This window comes from Bos indicus x Bos taurus, chromosome 13 (assembly GCF_003369695.1).
Source record: "Bos indicus x Bos taurus breed Angus x Brahman F1 hybrid chromosome 13, Bos_hybrid_MaternalHap_v2.0, whole genome shotgun sequence".
NCBI classification, from domain to species: domain Eukaryota; kingdom Metazoa; phylum Chordata; class Mammalia; order Artiodactyla; family Bovidae; genus Bos; species Bos indicus x Bos taurus.
The window spans coordinates 8,888,343-8,910,522 of record NC_040088.1 but is presented as its reverse complement, the minus strand read 5'-3'; the positions used below and the strand labels follow the sequence as shown (position 1 = coordinate 8,910,522).

Here is a 22,180-nt window from a genome sequence, read left to right as displayed (position 1 = left end):
GCGCGCTCCAATGACGTCACGGGGCCACTTTCCGGCCGGTGGCAGAGTCGGACTGAAGTTGTGGGGGCCCGTGGCGCCATGGGGGCCACTGGCGACGTTGAGCAGCCGCGGGGACCCGGCGGGGCAGAGCGGGGTGGCCCCGAGCTGGGAGACGCGGGCGCAGCGGGGCAGCTGGTTCTCACGGTGAGGGCGCCCCCGGGGAGGCCCCGGCCGGGCCTGGGCTCGGGCCCGGCAGGGCCTCGGGCTCCTGGGACCCTGGCCCGCGGGGGAGAGAACGCGGCGGCTGATCTACCGAGGGGGTTGGCATTGTCGCAGTCCGACGACCTGGCTTCAAATTCTGGTGCCGCCCTCCTAAAGCTAGGTGACGTGGGCCGGCCCTGTCAAGCCCCTGAGCCCCAGTTTTATCTTCAGGAAGATGGAGATGCTTAGCTCTTGCCTCATAAAGTTGTCGGGGGGAGGGATAATAAATGCGGGTAAAGCTCCCAGCACATCATCTGGCAGAGTAGACCCTCGGTAAACACTGGTCTCCTTCCTCCACCCTTTTCTGAAAAGTAGGGTTGGGACTTTGGAGGCAGGAAACTTTCCCTCGGTTCCTCTTCCCCGGCCGGGCTTTCCCCCGCACCGCCCTACCCCCAAGGTGGCAGAGACGGTGAAAGCACCCGAGAAGCAGGAATGTCTGAGGTGTAACTTAATACCCACGCTCCACCTCCACGCCAGTGTTACGGACCTCGGTGACATCTGCTCCCTTGGTCCCCACAGAACCCTTGGAACATAATGATCAAGCACCGGCAGGTGCAGCGGAGGGGCCGCCGCTCACAGATGACCACAAGGTAAGGTTAGCCCCGGATGGCATGTCTCTTCCAGGCACTGGCGTGGAGGGCAGCTTTGCGGTCCCCACTGCACAGGGCTAAGAAAGAGTTCATCAGCCAGTAGAAAGAGGAGATTCAGATTCTGTAACTCTCTGTGTGATCTTGAGCAAGTCATTTCCCCCCTGAACTCAAAACGAGGGGGAGGGGTGTTGATTAGGGTTAGGGTGTAACCTAGGGACAATGCCCAAGGTCCCTAACATTCAATGGCTCTTGTGTTTAAAGCTGCCAAAGAGGCAGAATAGCATGGAGGTTATGAGAAACATGGGCCTCATAGTCTCCATCTCAGGGAAGGGAGGGAGCACAAGACGGGTCTTTGGGATGCTGGTTGTATATGTTTCCTGACCTGTATATGTTTCCTGACCTGTGTGTGTGTGTGTGTGTGTGTATGCTAATTCGCTTCAATGGTGTCCAGGTCTTTGCAACCCTATGGACTGTAGCCCACAATGGGATTCTCAACCGAAAATACTGGAGTGGGTAGCCATGCCCTCCTCCAGAGGGATCTTCAGACCCAGGGATTGAACCCTCATCTCCTGCATCTCAGGCGCATTCTTTACATCTAGTACTATCTGGGAAGTCTTGACCTGAGTAGTGATTAAATGGATGTTCACTAAAACTTACAGTGTATTAAGTATATCTACTAAAACACTTTAAAAATAATGCCCATTTCATAGCGTTATGAGTATGAAATGAAGTCCCACGTCTTTGTGGTTTGCACAGAACTTGGACACATAGCTAGTTTTCAGTAAAAGTCATCTGATTGTTTGGGGGTGGTTTGTTTTTTTCTTTTTCTAGCCACACTACATGGCATGCAGTATCTTAGTTCCCTGACCAGGGATCAAATCTGTGCTTCCTATAGTGAAAGCATAGAGTTTTAACCACTGGACTGCCAGGGAAGTCCCAAAGCCATCTGTTATTGTTGTTGAAGGATCTTATGTCAGTAATTGGCAGATTGGGAAAGGAAATGTTTGGAACATGCCTTCTGACTGTGGCTTATTCCCCTCCCTCCCTCTGCAGTTTCACAGATCCTGCCATCTCCATGGACCTCCTCCGAGCTGTCCTGCAGCCCAGCATCAACGAGGAGATCCAGACAGTCTTCAACAAGTACATGAAGGTGAGAAGGATGCAGAGACAAAAAAAAAAAATAGGAGTTAAGACTCATGGGTGATCCTTCCTTGCATCACAGTCTTCCTAGCTCTTTCTAGTACCTACACATACCTAAAGTTTTCCAATTTGGAATCCCCACTCCAAGAATGTTTTTTCTCTTTGGGGGTAATTTGAATACCTCTTATTGTTACCAAAGCAAGTTTGGGTCTCCTCACCCATGTGTGTGCTAAGTCACTTCAGTCATATCCAACTCTTCGTGACCCCGTGGACTGTAGCCCGCCAGGCTCCTTTGTCCATGGGATTCTCCAGGCAAGAATACTGGAGTGGGTTGCCACATCCTTCTCCAGGGGATCTTCCTAACCCAGGGATCAAACCTGCGTCTCTTAAGTCTCCTGCATTGGCAAGTGGGTTCTTTACCTCTAGCGCCGCCTAGGAAGCCCAAGCAAGTTTGGGTCTGCTCACCAACACGCAGTAAAACCAATCTACTGACAGCAGGTAGTGGTGAAGGAAAGTGCAACACTTACTGCTGGGCAGCGCCAAGCACGGAGGCTGGGGGCTAGTTTGTTTCTGTTATAGTTACTTAGTCACTAAGTCATGCCGACTCTGCAGCCCCATGGACTGTAGCCCACCAGGCTCCTCTGTCCATGGGATTTCCCAAGCAAGACTACTGGAGTGGGATGCTATTTCCTTCGCCATGGGATCTTCAGACCCTCATCTCCTGCATTGGCAGGTGGGTTCTTTACCACTGAGCCACCAGGGAAGCCCTCCGGGGACTAGACTAGTGCTTGAAACACCCAGACTCCCCAATAAGTTTCAGCAAAGCATTTTTAAAGACAAAGTGAGGGAGGGGCGTCCCAGGGTATGTGATCAGCTTGTGCACAATTCTCTGATTGGTTGATGGTGAGGTGGCCATGTGGTATCACAGGGAGTAACATTATTAACACTTAGGCTCTGCTCATGTTCATCAGGTAGTTCATTTCTTCCACTTCATGGTGGTTTTAACATCTATTAGACAACTCAGGAAATGTGCATCAGATGCTGTTATTGAGGAGTTTTAAAGCAGAGGATATGGGAGAGGAGTCTGCTCCCTGTCCTCCAAGGCCCCACAGGGTCAGCTCCATTAGTTGTGCCAAGCTGTGGTGAGGATGAAATGACTTGAGTGTAATGTGCTCAGCCTGTGCTTGGAATGCAAGTGTTTTTAGTACTTGTTTAATAGATAACCATTGTTACTGTTTAAAATTCATTTTAATATCTATTAATAATCTGCACGGCTCTACCTGAATTTGCCACAGATGCTTCAGTCCCAGCATATTAAGGACTGGACTCGTTTGTTTTTCTTCCTAAATCTTCTCTTGTATTTATTCTTTCATTCGAGAAGTATTTACTAAGCCCTTGGCAATGCACTCCAGTACTCTTGCCTGGAAAATCCCATGGACAGAGGAGCCTGGTAGGCTACAGTCCGTGGGGTCACAAGGAGTCGGACACAACTGAGCGACTTCACTTATTCACTTACCGTAATTCAGGCACTGTTCTAGGCACTTAAGGATGTAACAGGGAACAAAATGGGCAGCGTCCTTGCCCTCTTTAAATAAATGTGTCCTTTGTCGGGGAATGCCAGAGAGAAGGAGAAGACAGTGACCTGTAGGGAACAGAGGTGCTCTTTCATAGATTGTGTCTAGACAGGACATTTGAGCAGAGACCCAAAAGAGTGAGGAAGGAACAAGTCATGCATTTACCTGGAGGGAAAGCAATCCAGGCAAAGGGAACAAGGGCAGAGGCCCTGAGCCAGGAGCATACTTGGCACGTTCAAAGCACCAGAGTGGCCAGTGTGGTGGGAGCCAACCAAACCAGGAAAGAAGTAGGAGAGGTGACCAGACCGCTAACAGACTCAGCTCAGGCAGAACTTCGAAGCCGGAGTGAGAACTGTGAATGAAAAGTATTACCTGCCACATCAGAAAACAAAGGATGCTGCAGCCATCAAGCCATCTCTTTACAGCCCCCCTGCCTGGAGCCCCAAGGGAACTCGGGGTAGAAACAGGATGCCCGCCATCTAGTGGTCAACTGCTGCAACCACCCCCAACAGTGCACCCCGAGGGGACTCGGGACTGAGAAAGCACAGGATTCTGGCCCCAGGAAGCTGAGGCACACGTCAAAAGAATGGTTTCAGTGAGCCCAGACTCTTGCATCTTTCCGTACATAGGAAAGCAGTAAATTCCTTAACTGGACATAGCTGGTTTTCTTTATTTAACGGTAATCTTTTGATGTTCCGACTACCTGCTCTTTGTTGCAAAAATTCCTGTGTCGATATCCTGGCTCCCCACCTTGCCCTCTTGGAGCCGTCTCTCAAAGCTGTCTTAGATGCTGTGTCCTGGACCTAAATCCTCAGTTTTGTCCGCCAAATAAAACATAACTCTCAACTTTTAGGTTGTGCTTTTTTTCCCCCAGTTGACAGAACTTTGGGTTTTATTACAAGTAAAACAGAGGCTCTTGGAGAGTTTTGAGCAGAGTTCATGAGGAACATTTTTTAAAGAGTCTCTCTGACAGTCATAGAGAGAGTAGACTTCAGGAGGAGCAGTTAGGAGGCTTGAGATGATAGTGGCTTGGGTATTAGCAGTAAGGGTGCCAGGAAAAGGTCAGATTCTGTATGTCTCAAAGGTAGCAAACAGGATTTGCCAGTAATTCAGAAGTGCCGGGTAAAAGAAAAAGAGAAGTAAATAACTCCCAAGTTATTTGCCAGAGGCAACTGTAAAGGTAGAATCACCTCTGACTTGGTATGAAGAAGATGGAAACAAGCAGAGGCATCGGGAGCTCAGGGACAATTTAAATGAGATCATCATCCACTTAAAAACCAGAGTCCAGTGGGCTCTGCCCTCCTGCATCTTCCAATTCAGTCCTGGGGTCCCGCACATTCCACCCCACACTCTGACCAGCCTGCCCTTCTTCTTTGCCTCTGCCTTGGTTCAGGCCTTCATTATTTCTCCCACTGTAATCCTTAACTGCCTCTGTTCTTTCCGTTTTTCAGCCCACCCTCCATAAATCCGGTGATTTCTAAAATGTAAATCCTTTAAAATCCCTCCACGACTTTTCCATTTTTTTCTGGGTGAAATCCAAATTCCTTTATGTGGCATATATGGCCCTCTGAGATCAGACCGCAGCCACCCCTTGCTGTATACCTAGTTATTCCTGCCCCTAACTTCTGCACTTCCCAGGATGCCCCAAGTATTCTTATACCTCTGCACCTTTGCATATGCAGAAATAAAGGGGTTAAGCCACTAGGAAAAGACTAGACCAGGATTATCTGTCTCCAAAGCACTTTCCTTGTTGCTTGTCCAGATAGTGGATACCATGATTCAGGAACTTTCTCTCCTGGACACATGCTGAATAAACACAGTTTGTGGCTTCACGTTGTCTGTGAAGATACCTCCTTGCCACGCTTGTTTTTAGAACAAGGTACAAATGACTTGATTACATCACAGCTTCGGATAAGTCCAGGCTGTTGATCAGCCTCATCAGGTCACTTTGTTTAATAGTATTCCCAAATCTCAGCTACCCATTTTCTTAAGAATGTTTAGAATAATAACTTCTAGAAATGGCTGATCTTATCCAAGAAATGTTTAATTTTATCGATTTATTCTTGTTACTACTAAATGCACACCCCTTTAAAAATATTCTAATAATATAGCTTAGAAAATGGAGTGATAGATGGATTAAATGGGATGGGTAGATGGCTATGTGATAGCAAATACAGCAGAAGGTTAATTGTAAACCTAGAACCTATTATACAGAGTGAAGTGAGTCAGAAAGAGAAAGATAAATTCTGTATTCTAACGCATATATACAGAATCTAGAAAAATGGTATTATTTACAGGGCAACAGTGGAGAAATAGACATAGAAAATAAACATGGACATGAGGAGAGGGGAGGAGAGAGTGAGATGCAAAGAAAGGGTAACACGGAAATTTACATTACCATATGTAAAATAGATAGCCAACGGGAATTTGCTGTCAGGCTCAGGAAACTCAAACGGGCTCTGTATCAGCCTAGAGGGGTGGGACGGGGAGGGTATATATATATATACCTATGGCTGACTCATGTTGAGGTTTGACAGAAAACGGCAGAATTTTGTAAAGCAATTATCCTTCAATAAAAAATAAATCAATTTTTTTAAAAAGCTTAATTGTAGACTAGGTAATAGGTATTAGTATCAATTGAATAAAAGTAAAAACCAAAAATCACTAAAACTCACCTTACAGAATCCCAGACTGTTAATAATGATCACGTAGTCTCCTGTATTTATTTGTGTGTATGTGTGCGCACGCACATGCACGTTTAAAAAATACATAGGATCATTTTACACAGTCGTGCAACAATATATTTTGGCCATGTTTCTAGGTCAGCACATAGTCGCTCCCGCTGACTGTTTTGTAACATTGCAGAGCAGTCTAGTGTGTGAACGTGCTGCAGCTCAGTTAGCTAGTCCGTAGAACACTTGGACTATTGACGTGTTTCTCTATTACAAACGGTTCTACATTGAACACTTGGAATGTATATCTTTGTTCACCGGTGAGAGTATTTCTAAAGGATAAAGTTATAAAGATGAAATCGGTGGATAAAGGAGGAAACATTTTTCCCTCAAGAAAACTTCTCTCCAGAAATTCTGTGCCATTTTTGCATTCCTACCAATGGTGCTTGAGAATTCCGCATTTATTCTCATATCCGGAGGTGGCTCACACTTAGCCTACGTATTCCTTGTACTGCCCGCCTCACAGGGTGCTTGTAAAGTATCCATGTTGTTTCATTTAGCATTCACTTAGTCATTAGTCGACATTGAACACCAGTATTAATCTCCAGTTTTTAGTTTTTGTTTTGAAGTCAGACTCACCTGATCACTTAATTTTGCCTGCAGAATTTCCCCCTAAACTCTTTTTTTTTTTTCCTCCTAAACTCTTGAGCTCTCTAATCCAGTGCTTTCACTCTCTCCTCCTTGGTTTGGTGTACACAACAAAGGCATATATGTCAGTGATTGCACTTCCGCATGGTTGTCTCCCTCGGGGGGTTCATGGGTTTTAGGGTTCAGAAGTTTTCTATTTACCGGAGATAACCTGTCTTTTCTCCTAGAGACACGGACTGTCTTTGATGTATTCCCAGGGGGGTTCATGGGTTTTAGGTTTCAGAAGTTTTCTATTTACCGGAGAGAACCTATCTTTTCTCCTAGAGACACGGACTCTGTCTTTGATGTATTCCCAGGGGGGTTCATGGGTTTTAGGTTTCAGAATTTTTCTATTTACCGAAGAGAACCTATCTTCTCTCCTAGAGACACGGACTATCTTTGATGTATCCCAGTGTCTCGGTTTGGACCTCGCGTCACCTTGTCCCTTGGTGCTTTCAGGCTCCAGCTCTCCCTCGTACCTGGTGGAGGAACCGTTCTGCCTTTCCTTTCCCCAGCCAGCTGGGGCTGCTGATAGCCGGGCGCCTGGCCAAGTCTTACCCCTCCCAACCTACAGATGTTTCTCTCAGATTGGGTGAAGTCAGGATTCAAGTAGGCTTTTCTCCCACTGGGTCTTTTCTGGCCTCCCTGACCTGTTCATCTCAGGCACTGGCCTTTTTTTTTTTTCCTTCTATGGAAGTAAAACATGTACATTATAGAAATTGAGAAGAGGTATAGTTAAAAAAAAAAAGAGAGAAAACAATCATGATATCGCCACTTTAATACAGTGTATTCTCACAGTTCTTTTGTCTATGCTTGCTTTTTGCTATTTTAGTCTCATGCTATCCCAAACTGTTTAATAACTTCCTTTCTTCACTTTACTATATATCATGAATACCTTTTTGTGTCAAAAATATATTCTCCTGTACCTTCCTTACTGTGATTTTGATACTTGTCTACTTCTTCATGGTATAGATAGTCCATAATTTACTTCAGTTGTACTTGGACATTTAGGTTATCCTTTGATTTTGTACTGTCTACACATTACTGCTGTGAAGACCCTTCTTTGAGTACCTCCATGATGGTTCTCCTCTGTAAGAGTGGATGAAGAGGGGAAGTAGAGCCAGGGACCTGAATCTAAGTCTGGCTGATCTCACGGCATGGTCATGATTGCCTTTCCCTTCTTCATGCTTACGTGTGTGCTTACTCGCTCAGTTATGTCTGACTCTTTGCAACTCCATGGACACCAAGCTCCTCTGTCCATGGAATTTTCCAGGCAAGAATACTTGAATGGGTTGCCATTTCCTACTCCAGGGGATCTTCCTCGAACCTGTGTCTTGTGTGTCTCCTCCATTGGCAGGCAGATTGTTTACCACTGAGCCACCTGGGAAGCCCCTTCTCTTCTTTATAAGGGTAGATTTTATGTACAATTCCCTTCCCGTTGATGCAAATCAGCAGGACTTCTGGCTCTGTCTTCTATTGTACTTCTCCCTAGTTCTTCCAGAAGGCAGCACTGAATGTACGAGACAATGTCGGGGAAGAAGTGGATGCTGAGCAGCTGATCCAGGAGGCCTGTCGGAGCTGCCTGGAGCAGGTGAGATCAAAGAGGAAGAGAGATGTAGGCACAGGGGTTAGCCCTCCGGGCTCGGCGAAGACATACGGTCTCATCATGAGTGGTATTTGGAAGGAAACCCAGTGAGCTACTTACTTAGGGCTTGGAGCTTTGAAGACAGAGGGAAGGGAGGTAGCTACTAGATGCCAAGTACTATGGTAGACACTTTCACCTGCATGAGTTCGTTTCCATCTCAGAAGAAACCTGTACAGAAGGCACATTTCAATTCCTAGTTTACAGATGAAGAAATTGTGGCTTAGAACAAGCAGGAGGTAGAACAGCTAAGATCTGGCTCGCCTCTGTAAGCGCGTGGTGACTTGATCACGTAGTCACAGCCCCTTTTGGTGTCACGAGAACTACCACCCTTTCTGCCTCCTTGCCTCCCAAGGTGTGGTCAGGAGGCATGACGTCAGGTCTAGAAATGGCTGTGTGCTCAAGATAGTCGTGAACCTGTTTGCATGTGTCAGCTGCTGTTATTAATAGGAATTGTCAACATCACCCAGATTCTGTGCTTGACTGTGAGCCATTAGCTGTCAGAGATGGAATTTGCTTCATGACGACAGCCGCAAGGGCAGACTGGAGTTCAGTCCTCTTATGTTGTTGGTGTTCAGTCGCCAAATCGTGTCCGACTCTTGGTGACCCCACGGACTGCAGTACGCCAGGCTTCCCCGTCCCTCACTATCATGAGTTGAGAGAGTAATGTCTTCTGGGAGGTTGGCTGGCAAGCTGCTCAGGCACAGCCTCAGAAGAGAGCAAGACCAGGGCCTCGAACCTGAGATACGCATCTCATCTGTCTGAGGACCTGTTTTCCCAAAGCACAGAGTGCCTCTTTTTCATCTCGAATTTCCCTCGGCGTGCAGTCTACTTGCGGTGGGTTACAACTTAACCCTCATAGAGCTGAGCGGCGCTCTTTGTTTTGTTTTGTTCACAAATCCCGTCTCGTCTCTGGCTCCCTGTCCTTCCAGGTGCCTTTACCTGGTCCTGTGGCTTTGAAGCCAGTGTAGCTGTTGATGATTCTAAACATACAGCTCAGCCCTGAGCTGCTTCCCCATTTGCCTTCCTCCCCTCTATCCTCAGAGCAGCCAGCCCCAGGTTTTTGAAGATGAGTCGGATTGTGTCTGATCATGGTCCCAAGTCCCCTTTCTATGTGTTTGTTTCTTTGCTCGCCATCCAGATCACCCATAGAATGAGGCTCACAAGAGCAAAGCCCTTGCTTGTGCTATTAATTGCTGTGTCTCCGGCACTGACATACTAGGCACTCAATATTTATTAAAAACAAAACAAAACAAAACAGCAGCTTACTGAGGAACATGTTTAATATCAGTGCATATACTTAGAAAAAAAATGTTTAGCATATGTTTACATGGAAAAAGTCAAGAAGAGTCTTACATTGAAATGTTAATAGTATTCTGTGGGAACTGAGGTTTCAGATTTTTTTTTTTTAATTTTTGCTTATTTACATTTTTGTAATTTTCCAGGAATGATCCTTCATTATTCAGGGTTTTCAAAAAAGGTGTTTATTTGTATAACTATTTCAGGGTCCCTTTGTACTGACCATGAAAAAGTTTTAACAGAGTTTGAAGTTGTATCTAGTGGAGGTAGATAGGTTTACCCACCAAACGAGTGACTGATAACACTTTTTTTTGTCTTTTCCCTTCAGGCTAAACTACTGTTTTCAGATGGAGAAAAAGTAATACCCAGACTGACACATGAGCTTCCAGGGATAAAGGTTAGAGTCCCTGTGTGCCAGTGTTTTGCAGGGAGGACCAATCAGACTGGGAGGCTGGAGAGCTCTGTAGCCCCAAGGAGGCTGCACGGACCCCTGTTTGTGGGACCAGATCTGAATAGCATCGTGCCAAGAGGGCTGCTGAGTCCTGGCTCAGGGGGGTGCCAGAGGGTGTGTTCCAGGGCTTTTGTCTTCTGCGGCCCCGGGGACCTGCAGCTCCCGGGCAGTGGCCTCCATCTGACTCCCTTCCCTTCCCCACCCCCAGCGTGGCCGGCAGGCAGAAGAGGAGTGTGCCCTCCGAGGAAGCCCCATTCCCAAAAAGGTGAACCGTCTCCTCATTTTCTGCCTGGGTAAAGGCCCTGCAGCTCCAGAAGAGGGTGGGCTTCCTCAGCACCCCTTGGGGCCTTTCTAGCGTGAGAGGCAGGAGTCCTAGGCACAGTCACCCTTCCCGCTCACCCCCGAGCGTCATCTGGCCTCGCAGGGAAGTCGCCTCCTTCAGGTGACCCTGGTCCTGCCCGTGGGCTGGGGGCTCCCACAGGGCCAGGCCTCTCACGGCTGTTCTGTTCTCTGTGGCAGCGGAAGGGACGGCCTCCGGGACACATCCTGGCAAACGACCGGGCCGCCACGGGCATGGTGTGAGTAGAGGCCAGCAGAGCCACGGGGAGGAACGCGCGGGGGTGGGCCTGGGCGGGGGGGGGGCCGGAGTCGACCCCGCCGCTGCGGGCATGGTATGAGTAGAGGCGAGCAGAGCCGCAGGGAGGAGCGCGCGGGGGTGGGCCTGGAGGAGGGAAGGCCGGAGTCCACCACCTGGCAGCCTGGCAGACTCAGACTCATCTGTGCAAGAACCCAGGAAGGAGAGTTCTCTAGTCTGAGGGCTGAGGGAAGAAGGCAGCGAGGAGGGTGTCGTATCTTGCTTTTACCCCAGAACAGTTCAGCCCAGCTTCATTAAACACCAAAGTTTTTCTTTAAACACCAGAATTTTGTTTTATTTGTATGTACCAAATGCTTGTGGGGCTTCCCCAGTGGCTCAGCTGTAAAGAATCCACCTGCAGTGCAGGAGGCGCAGGAGATGTGGGTTTGATCCCTGGGTCAAGAAGATCCCCTGGAGGAGGGCGTGGCAACACACTCCAGTACTCTTACCTGGAGAATTCCATGGAGAGAGGAGCCTGGCGTGGGCTACACAGAGTCAGGCACGACTGAAGTGACTTAGCACACACACACGAATGCTTGTAATATGCCATCACTGGTCTGAACACCTAATATATACGTTTCCTTTTAATTCTTCCAACCACCCTCTGACAAAGGTATAATTAATTCTGCAAATAAGGAAACAGACTCACAATTACTTGCCCAAAGTCAGACGGCTAATAAAAGGCAAAACTATACCACATTGCCTCCAGGATGGTCATTTTCAAAGACTGTTGAAGGAACAGAATCTTTTTCAAACAGCTTTACGTGGAAGCCTAATACCAATATGTAAAAAAGATAAAGCCTCCCTGGTCAGGGAACTGAGATCCTGCAAGCTGCATGGCGTGGCCGAGGTTTGGGGGTAGGGTAAGGAGGAGCCGCACTGATCTGGTTAAGAGAGATGGAGATAGTTTGAAACCACCAGCTTAAGAGATGGATTAGTGTAATCCTTATACCTTAGACTTGTCTCCTGCCTGAAGCAAGTTCATTCCTCACTTACACAAGACTGGGAGTTGCTACTGTTACCTCTTCAGACAGGTGAGAAACTGCAGCCCAGAGAGGTTCCCGGACTTGCCCACACGGCTAGATGGTGTCAGAGCGAGTCCTCGAGTGGACTAGGACCCATTCTTTTTCCCTTTGCACCCCCTCTAACGGGGACCAGGCAGCAGTCTCCCTAGGGCTGGAGTGAGAGTGTATGAGGAGCTCCCACCGGTAGCAGCAAACTTTCTTGCAGTCCTAGGCCCTATCTCGGAGAATTCACCTTTCCTCTTTCCCTCCAAGCAGATGGAAACCAAAATCCTGTGAACCAATTCGCCGGGAGGGCCCCAAGGTATGATGCTGTGAGCATGGCAGTGACTGCTGTCCCAGGGAGACCCCAGTCCAAGCTCTGGGCTCCCCCTTGAGGGAAAGGGGGTGGGGCTGGGTGAAGGATGTGTGCGCCAGAGCCATTTTACCCGCCCGCCTACCTCCCCACTCTGGCTTCCAGGAGGATCCCAAGTAAGGATCGAAATTAGGGGCAAAACAAAGAGAGGGCTTGGTCTTTGCTGCAGCCTTCTCCCTGCAAAAGCTCGGCGTCACCAAGACTTACCCAGCACTTAATATGTCACAGGCACTGCCCTACATCTTTGGTATGGATTGCCTCATTTAATCTTTATCACAACCTGTTGAGAGAGATTCTGTTACCTTTCTATGGTTCATGAGCTTCCTTTCCTACCTCATGGCAGAAATTATTTTATCTGTTACCCTACACATTTGATACGCTTGAAGATACTAAGGACTACAGAGTTGCCCAAAGTCACATACCGAGTAAGTGGCAGAGCTGTGTAAAGCCAAGGTCCAGGGACACCAGTCTGGGTTCTTAAAACTTTAGCTTCTGTTGCCTCCAGAACAGTTGTTTGCAGGCTTTTTTTTTTTTTTAATTTTAATATTTTTAACACCAAAAACTTTTTGTTTTGGGGTCTGCCAATTAACAATGTTGTGATAGTTTCAACAGTGAAGGAACTCAGCCATACACGTACATGTATGCATTCTCCCCCAACCCCCCTCCCATCCAGGCTGCCACATAGCACTGAGCAGAGTTCCACATGCTGTACAGGTGTTTGTTATCCATTTAAACATAACAGAGTATGCATGCCATTCCCAAAGTCCCTAGCTGTCCCTTCCCTCCCTGCCCCACCCTCTACCCCTCCGCCAGCAACCATGAGTTCGTTTTCTAAGTCTGGGAGTCGCTTTCTGTTTTGTAAGTCATTCCATTTGTATCGTTTCTTTTTAGATTCCACATGTAAGTGGTGTCCCATGATATTTCTCCTTCTCTGCCTGACTGCTCTCAGTGTGACATTCTCTAGTTGCATCCAGTTTGCTGCAGATGACCTTATTTCATTCTATTTAATGGCTGAATAGTATTCCATTGTGTGCGTGCCACGTCGTCTTTATCCACTCCTCAGCTGATGGAGGTCTAGGTTGTCTCCATGTCTCGGCCATTGTAAACAGTGCTGCAGTGAACACTGAGGTGCATGTATCTTTGGGGAGCAAGTTTTTCTCTGGATATATGCCTAGGAGTGGGATTGCAGGGTCATATGGTAGCTGTTATTAAAGGAGCCTCCATACCGTTCTCCATAGTGGCTATACCAGTTTATGTCGCCAGCAACAATTCAGGAAGGTTCCTTTCTCTCCACACCCTCTCCAGCATTTGTTGTTTATGGATTTTTTGGTGATGGCCATTATGACTGGTGTAAGAATAGAATCTTTTCTTCAACTAAAATCATACATGCAAGCCCACCGTCCAGTCATAAATGATAGGTGAAAGCTCCACCATCCAAACTGAGGCTGTGTCCAGTGGAAATGGTCCCCCTGTTATTGTACTGGCCCGCTGCCTCCCCCAGTGCCCATGCCTGCCTTCTTCACCTCTGCTTCCTTGGAGCCGGTGATCCCGCAGCCTCCTAGAGCTCTGTCTTCCTCTCCAGACACCCCTGCTCTCTCTCCAGTGAGTCCTTCCTCTGCAGTGGCCTGTCTAAGTGGGCATTCCCCAGAATTCTCTCCATTGCCCACTTCTCCACCTCAGGTTTCTCTCTGGATGACCTAAAGCATCCACGCTTGTTAGATCTTGGGGACTAGTACTTGCTGAAGTTGCCTTACCTCTTGGTTTGTACCCCCACCTTTCCCTCTAGTTTAAAACCTGTATATCCTACTGTCTGCTGGAGCTCTTGGCCTGGAATCTCCATAGGATTTCAAACTCAGCGTATCCAGAGTTGAAATCAGAATCTTTCTCCCAGACCCACTTCAACCTTCTCTTCTTGAGGCATCTTTGCCTCTTCCTTCCCTTCCCCTCCCTACATCCAGTCCCGGCTGATTCTGCCTCCCAAATAAATTCCCTAAAGAGGTTCCTATTCCCTCTTCTTCCTTCATCCTACTACTGCGGCCCTCATCTTCCTTTTTTTTTTTTTGGCCAAACTGGCATGCAGGACCTTAAGTTCCCCAACCAGGGATCAAACCCATCCCCCCTGCAGTGGAAGCACAGAGTCCTAACCACTGGACCACCAGGGAATTCCCTCCTCATTTTCCAAACTGCTCTGTACAACTGCCTCTAACTGCCCACCCCTCCTATAGTCGAGCCACTTCACGCCCGTTAGCCTAGTTACAGAAGAGCAAGCTATCATGAACGCAGATCCAGCTCTTCCTGCCTAGAGGCCTTCAGTGACTCCATCACCTCCAGGATAAATAAATAAAAAGCCGTCCACATAGTGAACGAGCGCCCCCAGCCCCGCTCTGCTTCCCCCCAGCCCCATCCATTGCCACTCCCGAATGCTCACTCTTTCAGCAGCACACAGCTGCTGTGGTTTCTCCCACGAGCTCCCCAACCGTCACCTGCCTGTTTGCGCTACCCCTCCTGCCTCCCCTCTCACTGTCCAGCTGTGCTCTCTGCCAGCACCACCTTGGGAGTCACCCTTCAAGGAAGCCCTTCTGTTACCCTCCCCTTGACTCCCATCAGGCCTTGCACTCGTCTGTGTCACTGCCCACCGTATAGAGGTATCATTGTCCACATGTGCATCTGTGACCCTGTGGAGAACAGAGACTGTCCCTGATTCATCCCCTTAGCCCCAGTCCCCCATTCCCCTCGCCACAGTATATAGCACAGTGTGCAGTATTTTAAAAGTATTCAGTTTCTTAAATCAGCTGTTTGTTCAGTAATGGTCAAGGATGATGGTAGGAGAGGGCGGGGGAGAGTTTCTGTCCTGCCCACCAGATAAACCTCCACCTCACCAGCCTCTGTCTTTTGCACAGTGGGACCCAGCTCGGCTGAACGAATCTACCACCTTCGTGTTGGGATCTCGAGCCAACAAGTAAGTCTATACGGAATTGGTGCTGAGGGAGGGGGCCCTGAGGGGTCCCCCTGAGCACCACACCTGTTGAGATCCTCACCACTCGTCTGTTGCCTTGCAGGGCCCTGGGGATGGGGGGCACCCGAGGGAGAATCTACATCAAGCACCCACACCTCTTTAAGGTACGTGAGTGCCAGGAGTCGGGCCAACCCTGTCCGTGGAGTAGGCGGCACTGGGAGCTCTCCATGGCCCAGAGGAACCTGGAGTAAACCCTGACCCAGGAGCCAGGGCAGCAGGGTTCTAGTGGCCCCTCTGCCCTTAACCTTTACCTTTTGTAATTGACTCAACACCTCTGTGCCTCATAACATAGCTCCTGTCCTCGTCTATTTGCTGCGTGTCAAACATGGTTTTAAGTGCTACACTTATGTTACCGCTTGGATGTGAGTCAGGATTCTGTCTCCTGCAAATCCTGAGCTCTTAACCACTGCTGTATTCGTTTGTCTGCAAAATAAAGAGATTGCAAGCAGTTCTAACGTTTTCCAAAGAGGGGACTCCTCGTCTGAGGTATGCTTTGGTCTCCACTATTTGAGAAAATAATGGAGCTGGGAGGGCATGAATTCATGCTCTTAAATAAGTTTGTATTTTATCAGTCACAGGAGCATCCAAATACATTAGAAAAAAGGTAACATGCACGTGTTCAGGCTAATGGTTTTTGCACCTACGTGCAAGACTCGGTGCCCCTTGTCAGAACAGCTCCTGGGGTCTCAGAATCATGGGCTCTGGGCGCTACATTCGGTGCAAGTTCAAGTTCTTTAAAGGGTAAACCTACTTCTATCTTACCGGTCTTAGTTTGGGGATTTTCAACCTGTGTTTTGGCCTGCGTGCTACTACTTCATTTTCCTCCCTAGTGTCTTCAGTCCTGCTGTTCCTTTGATGACCTTCCCCCAGCACCCCCACCCTTTTCTCTGCCTGACTGTTCTGTAAGATCCACCTTGTCCAAGACCCTCGCTGGCGTCATTGCCAAATGGATATGCTCTTAGACCTACTTCCAGTTCCTTTTATGCAATGGTTTAGAGTATCATCTCAGTCCTGTTCCATTACTGACTAGCATGTGACCTTGGGCAAGTGGCTCCACATTTCTGAGCCTGTTTTGTCCTCTGTAAAATGAGAAGGATGCAAACCAGCCTTTTATGGTTGGTGGAATTAAGAGAGAATGCAGTAAAATATAGCCTTTTTTTGTAGTAACTTTTCCTTTTAATACTTACTTGGCTGCATCAGGTCTTAGTTGTGACTCACGGGCTTCGTTCCCTGACCAGGGATCAAACCCACATCCCCTGCATTAGAAGGCAGATTCTTAACCATTGGACCGCCAGGGAAGTCAGTAGTAATAACTTTAAAAGGAGTATAGTCTATAAAACGTTGAATCATTGTGTTGTACACTTGAAATTAGTATGATATTATGAATCAGCTATACTTCAAAAAATAAAAATAAAAAATGGACTTCCTCTATTAAAAAAAAGAGAGAGAGAGATAAAGCACAGTAAAGCCCCCAGACAATGCCAACATAGCAAGGGCTCAGTAAATTGTCATTACCAGCATGCTTTCCCAGTTCTTAGACCTATCGTTGGTAATAAACTCATGGCCAGTAGATACTCTCTTACTTTAATCTTTTCAGAATAATAAGTGGAGGGGAAAAGTTTTTGGTTTTTTACTTTTAATTCTTTACGACTGATGATAAGCATCTTTTCATCCATTTAGAGTTTTTGTGTTTCTTCTATAAACTGCCCGTTATACCTTTTGCCCATTCTTTTGTCCTTCTAAAGGCATTTTGCAAATTTCCTTTTTGTTTTTAACTTTTTTAAATTATAGAAATAATACATAAACCCATTCTTGTAAAAAGATTCAAACAATACACTAAAGCTCATAGGGAACAAGGCACCAAACTCCGCTTCACCCTTGACTCTGACTCTTCTCCCTGAAGGTCACCCCAGCACTATGGTAGCAGTTTTCAGTCCCGTGTGTGTGTGTGTCTCCTTGTCCTTCACTGATGTTTTGTTAATGTTATTGGTCTTATACTATATATATTGCTCTAATTTTTTTTTCACCCCGAAATTCATTCAGTCATTTAAATACCTATTGAGTACTGAGCAGTCTCAGACTGCAGAGATACAGCAGTGGGCAAAACAGACACACACAGCTCCTTGCCCTCACAGAGCTTACAGTCTAATGTAAAGCAAGCTGCATAGCCTGGAGCCAAATCCAATCTGTAGCCTGTTTTTGTCCAACGCAGAGTGATGACGTTTTTAAAGGGTAATTTAAAAAGAAAAAATAAAGATTACGTGACCAGCAAAGCCTAAAGTATTTAAGAAAAAGTGTGCTGACCACTATAAATCTAGGGAATAATACCTTAAGAGATTTGTCCATGTTATTAAGTCCCCCTCATTTAACTTTTTTTTTTTTTAAGATTTATTTTTGACTGTGCTGGGTCTCTGTTGCTGCACAGGCTTTGCTCTGTTTTCGGAGAGCAGGGTCTACTCTCTAGTTGCGATGCACCGGCTTCTCATTCCTTGGCTTCTCTTGTTGCAGAGCTCAGGCTCTAGGACACACGGGCTTCGGTAGTTGAGGCTCCCAGGCTTTAGAGCACAAACTCAATAGTTGTGGTGCGTGGGCTTAGTCGCTCCTCGGCATGTGAGGTCTTCCCAGATCAGGGATGGAACCTACATCCCTTGCATTGACAGGTGGACTCTTCACCACAGAGCCACCAGGGAAGCCCTTCTTTTTTTTGTTTTTTAATATTATTTATTTGTTTTTGGCTACACTGGGTCTGTGTCCAACCTTCTCTAGTTGCGGCAAGCAGGGTCTACTCCCGAGTTGTGGTGTGCGGGCTTCTCATCACAGTGGCTTTGCTTGTTGCGGAGCACAGGCTCCAGGCGCTCGGTCTTCAGTAGCTGCTGAATGCGCGCTCAGTAATTATGGCGCACAGGTTTAGTTTCTCCCCAGCATGTCGGCTCTTCGCCGACCAGGACTGAACCCATGTCCTCTGCATTGGCAGGCAGATTCTAATCCACTGGACCACCAGGGATGTGCTGACTCTGTTAATTTTAACAACAATCCTATAAGTGTTAATACTCTCTGTTTTACAAATGAAGAAACTGAGTCTCAAAGAAATCATTGCCTCGATTTACACCACCTAATAAGTAGAAGAAACTGAGATTTATGAACCAAGTTTTTTTTCCTTTCTTTCTTGTTTTTTTAACCTGCCACCCCCTAAAAGCCCACCAGGCCAAATTGGCTACCTGTGCATATGCTCATCTCCAACCTTCCACGCCACACGCGCTCCCTATGGGCTGAGCTCTGAACCCCACAATTAAGTTCTTACTCATGATGTTCTTCTGCCTCCAGGGCATAAAGTGTCCTCACTTTGGTTTTAGAAAATTTGGTCACCTTAATAACCACATATGTTGTAAGCCACCTCCAATCACTTCTTCACAGAGGAGTACAGCTCTCAAACATAGTCACCAGTCTGACCAGTTGCCAGAGGTGCTATGTTTTAAGGAAGGAAAGGGAGGATACTCTGGTTTCTCTTGAAATCGAATATATCTTTTGCCTTTTACTAAAGATTTCTGTAGAGAGAAACAACTCTGAGTGTTCAACTCAGAGCCCTTGGCAGGGCTAATCTTTGATGTTATGGTGGTGGTTTAGTCGTTAAATCATGTCCAACTCTTGGCAAACCCCCACTGTAGCCTGCCAGGCTCCTCTGTCCATGGGATTTCCCAGGCAAGAATATGGGAGTAGTTTGCCATTTCCTTCTCCAGGGGATCTTCCCCACCCAAGGATTGAACCTGGGTCTCCTGCATTGCAAGCAGATTCTTTACCAACTGAGTTACCAGGGCAGCCCCTTGATGTTATAATAAAAGATAAAAAAGTAAAGTAAAGCAAAGTGGGGAGTTCCTTGGTGGTCTAGTGGTTAGGACTCCATTCTTTCACTGCCATGCCCCAGGTTCAGTCCCTGGTTGGGGAACTGAGATCCCACAAGCCTTGAGTCTTGGCCAAAAGAAAAAACAAAAAAAAAAATTTTTTTTTAAGGGAAAGGAATTAGAAGTGTATTAAATCTCTGGGAATTGGGCCCCTTTCCCTGGCCTCCTGGACTCAGCCCTGTTTGCTCTGAAGAAGTCAGTGAGCCCTCTCTAGCCACCAGAGGTCTTGTTGGTAAGAAAGCCCCAAAGGCTAAAAGTATGTTCTGAACCAAATGAAAAATTCCCATCACACCAGACTAATGTCTCCCCCTGTGGCTTCATCCCTCACAGTATGCAGCTGACCCCCAGGACAAGCACTGGCTGGCTGAGCAGCACCATATGCGGGCAACAGGGGGAAAGATGGTAAGCACTGTTCACACGTGCCACTGCCAGGGACCCACCAGCCCAGGGACCAGGGCTGTTGGTGACAGCTGCCTCCAAACCTGAGAGAGTCCACACCCAACAAATGAGAAAGGAGACTTGTAAGAGTAGAGAGGGCCCGTTCCTTCATGCTGAAGACCCGTCTAGCCCCTGCCTTTCCTCTCCTGTGCCCGGGTCTCCCACACACTGCCCCCTCCCCCTCCCATGGCACCCTCTTATGTAGTTCATATTAGCTGTACGTAAGAATAGCAAGTACAAGACACACTTAACACTCTTTCCCATCATGCACTGCCTGTCGATAGATTTCACCCCTCCATCACAACTCTGCCATCAGACGCAACTATGGAATCTCTTCTCAGCACTGCCCCAGACTGTACCCCTTGTCAGAAAAAATTAGCACATGCAGTGAAACTTGTTTGCCACACCTGGCAGCCCCTTTCAGAATCACTTCTACTTGAAGAGTTCTCAGCTCAGATCAAGCAACATCCTTAGGAAAATCATCTTCTCATGTATTCTAAAACTGTCATGGTGGGGTGTGTCCATCACACGCACTGTCTCTCATCTGAAGATGCACTTAGCCCCACTGCTGGGACTGCTCCTGTTAGAATTCAGTGGCCTTGCAAGCCCCTGCACCATCCCCTACCTGGCTGCCTTTTATTTCCTAATATTTATGCTATACTCTCTTTCAAAAAAGATTTTAGGAAGCTTACTGTGAACACATAACATAAATAAGAAAAGAGAGGAAAAAAGGAAAGGCCGGATCGAAAATTAAGGCAGGAGCAAGACTAGTTATAAAAAAGGATTGTTGTTGTTTTAAGAAAAAAAGGCAGGGGAATTTTAAGTTACCAGACTGGGAGACCAGTGCATGTCTATAGGTTTTCACAGATTCAGTTCCTTTGCCCCTGAGGTGAAGACAGTCAAATGACTCAAGGGACACACAGTTATTTCTGACCCTAAGACTGGAAAGAAACGCCTCCCACAGAAGACTCATGTGATGAACATCATCGCCCACGTGGTAAATTCACAAGAGGGCTCTCCCAAGGCCGATCGTGGCATTGTGCCAAAGCAATTCTGCAGGCCCCGGACCAACACCCCAGCGCCTGGACAGCAGTGCAGTTTGTCGTGTTTGCCCTTTTGCCTCAGAGTTCAAAACCAGCTTATCTTAGTTCCAGGGTTCACACATGGCTTCCTTCTGATTTCCTGTTTCCATGTGTATTTTGCTGGCTCTCTGGCCCTTTTGTGATTGAAGGATAATTACAATATTGTGTTAGTTTCTGTCATACATCAACATGGATCACCCATAGGTACATATGTCCCCTCCCTCCTGAGCCTCCCTCCCACCTCCTACCCCATCCTATCCCACTAGGTTGTCACAGAGCCCCAGTTTGAGTTCCGTGAGTCATACAGCAAATTCCCACTGGCTATCTGTTTTACATATGTTAGTGTATATGTTTCCATGCTACTCTCTTCGTTTGTCCCACCGTCTCCTTCTTACTCCGCACGCCCCCATGTCAATAAGTCTGTTCTCTATGTCTGTACCTCCATCACTGCCCAGCAAATAGGATCATTAGTACCATCTTTCTAGATTCCATATATATGGGTAATATACAATGTTTGTTTCTCTCTTTCCAACTTACTTCACTCTGTATAATAGGCTCTAGGCTCCTCCACCTCATTAGCACTGACTCAAGTGTGTTCCTTTTTATTGGCCCTTTAATTTTAAAACACCTCAGGGTCCCTTTTTACAAGAGATGGCAGCTATAGATAAATTAGTCACCATTGCCCACTCTCGCACCCAGAAAGTTTCAACTTAAGTGAAAGAATGCCTCAAGGAACTGTTCCCCAGACAGACAGTCTCTCCCTACTCTCTCCATTGCTAAATTATAAACTGTGACTACCAGCCCCTCCCTTCCAGCCCTTACTTTAAGCAGACATTTAATAAAGTGCTAATCGAGTTGACTGAAATGAACCGTAGGCAATGATGACTCTCCTTTGCTCCTACTCTAGGCCTACCTTCTCATTGAGGAGGACATCCGGGACCTGGCTGCCAGCGATGACTACAGGTAAAACCAGTAGTCTCTGCTCTCCCCTCCCCACTGGGATGAACATGGACCTACATCCTCCCTTGCTCCAACTCTCCTCCTCAATGTCTGTTCCAGAGGATGCCTGGACCTGAAGTTAGAGGAGCTGAAATCCTTTGTCCTGCCCTCCTGGATGGTTGAGAAGATGCGGAAGTACATGGAGACACTTCGGACAGAGAATGAGCATCGTGCTGTCGAAGCACCTCCACAGACCTGAAACCGGGTCCCCTGGTTACACTTGGCAGCCCTCCTCCAAGGCCCTTGTACCCACATGGCTGAGGCCACTGCTGGGACTGCTCCTAGATGGATCTCAGCGGCATTAAGCTATGCCTGGGCTAGTTTGTAGTGACTCACTGCAGAGCACCCCCAGACTGGCATGTGGTTCTATATTTGTAAAGTTATTGGGATAAGAAGCAATTAAACAGTTTGTAATAAACACAGATGGTGAGCCTGCTGTG

General features: G+C 47.3%; 1 protein-coding gene and 1 pseudogene across 4 annotated transcripts; both read left to right on the top strand.

Moving 5' to 3' along the window:
* The first annotated feature begins 8 nt into the window (after nt 1-8).
* On the top strand, nt 9-22,176 carry DNTTIP1 (deoxynucleotidyltransferase terminal interacting protein 1). Of its 4 annotated transcripts, none has more exons than XM_027558415.1 (13): nt 9-183; nt 760-830; nt 1,884-1,980; nt 8,396-8,494; nt 10,173-10,241; nt 10,504-10,560; nt 10,815-10,873; nt 12,207-12,255; nt 15,207-15,265; nt 15,366-15,426; nt 19,552-19,623; nt 21,649-21,704; nt 21,801-22,176. In XM_027558415.1, exons 1-13 carry the CDS (start codon nt 79-81, stop codon nt 21,937-21,939), a joined length of 993 nt encoding a protein of 330 aa, XP_027414216.1. In that variant the 5' UTR covers nt 9-78; the 3' UTR covers nt 21,940-22,176. The 4 variants fall into 4 exon arrangements, with proteins under 4 accessions (XP_027414216.1, XP_027414218.1, XP_027414217.1 ...); XM_027558416.1 differs by having other exon boundaries at nt 10-183; nt 12,210-12,255; XM_027558417.1 differs by lacking the exon at nt 10,504-10,560.
* On the top strand, nt 18,814-18,919 carry LOC113903753 (annotated as a pseudogene).
* Nucleotides 22,177-22,180: the final 4 nt, after the last annotated feature.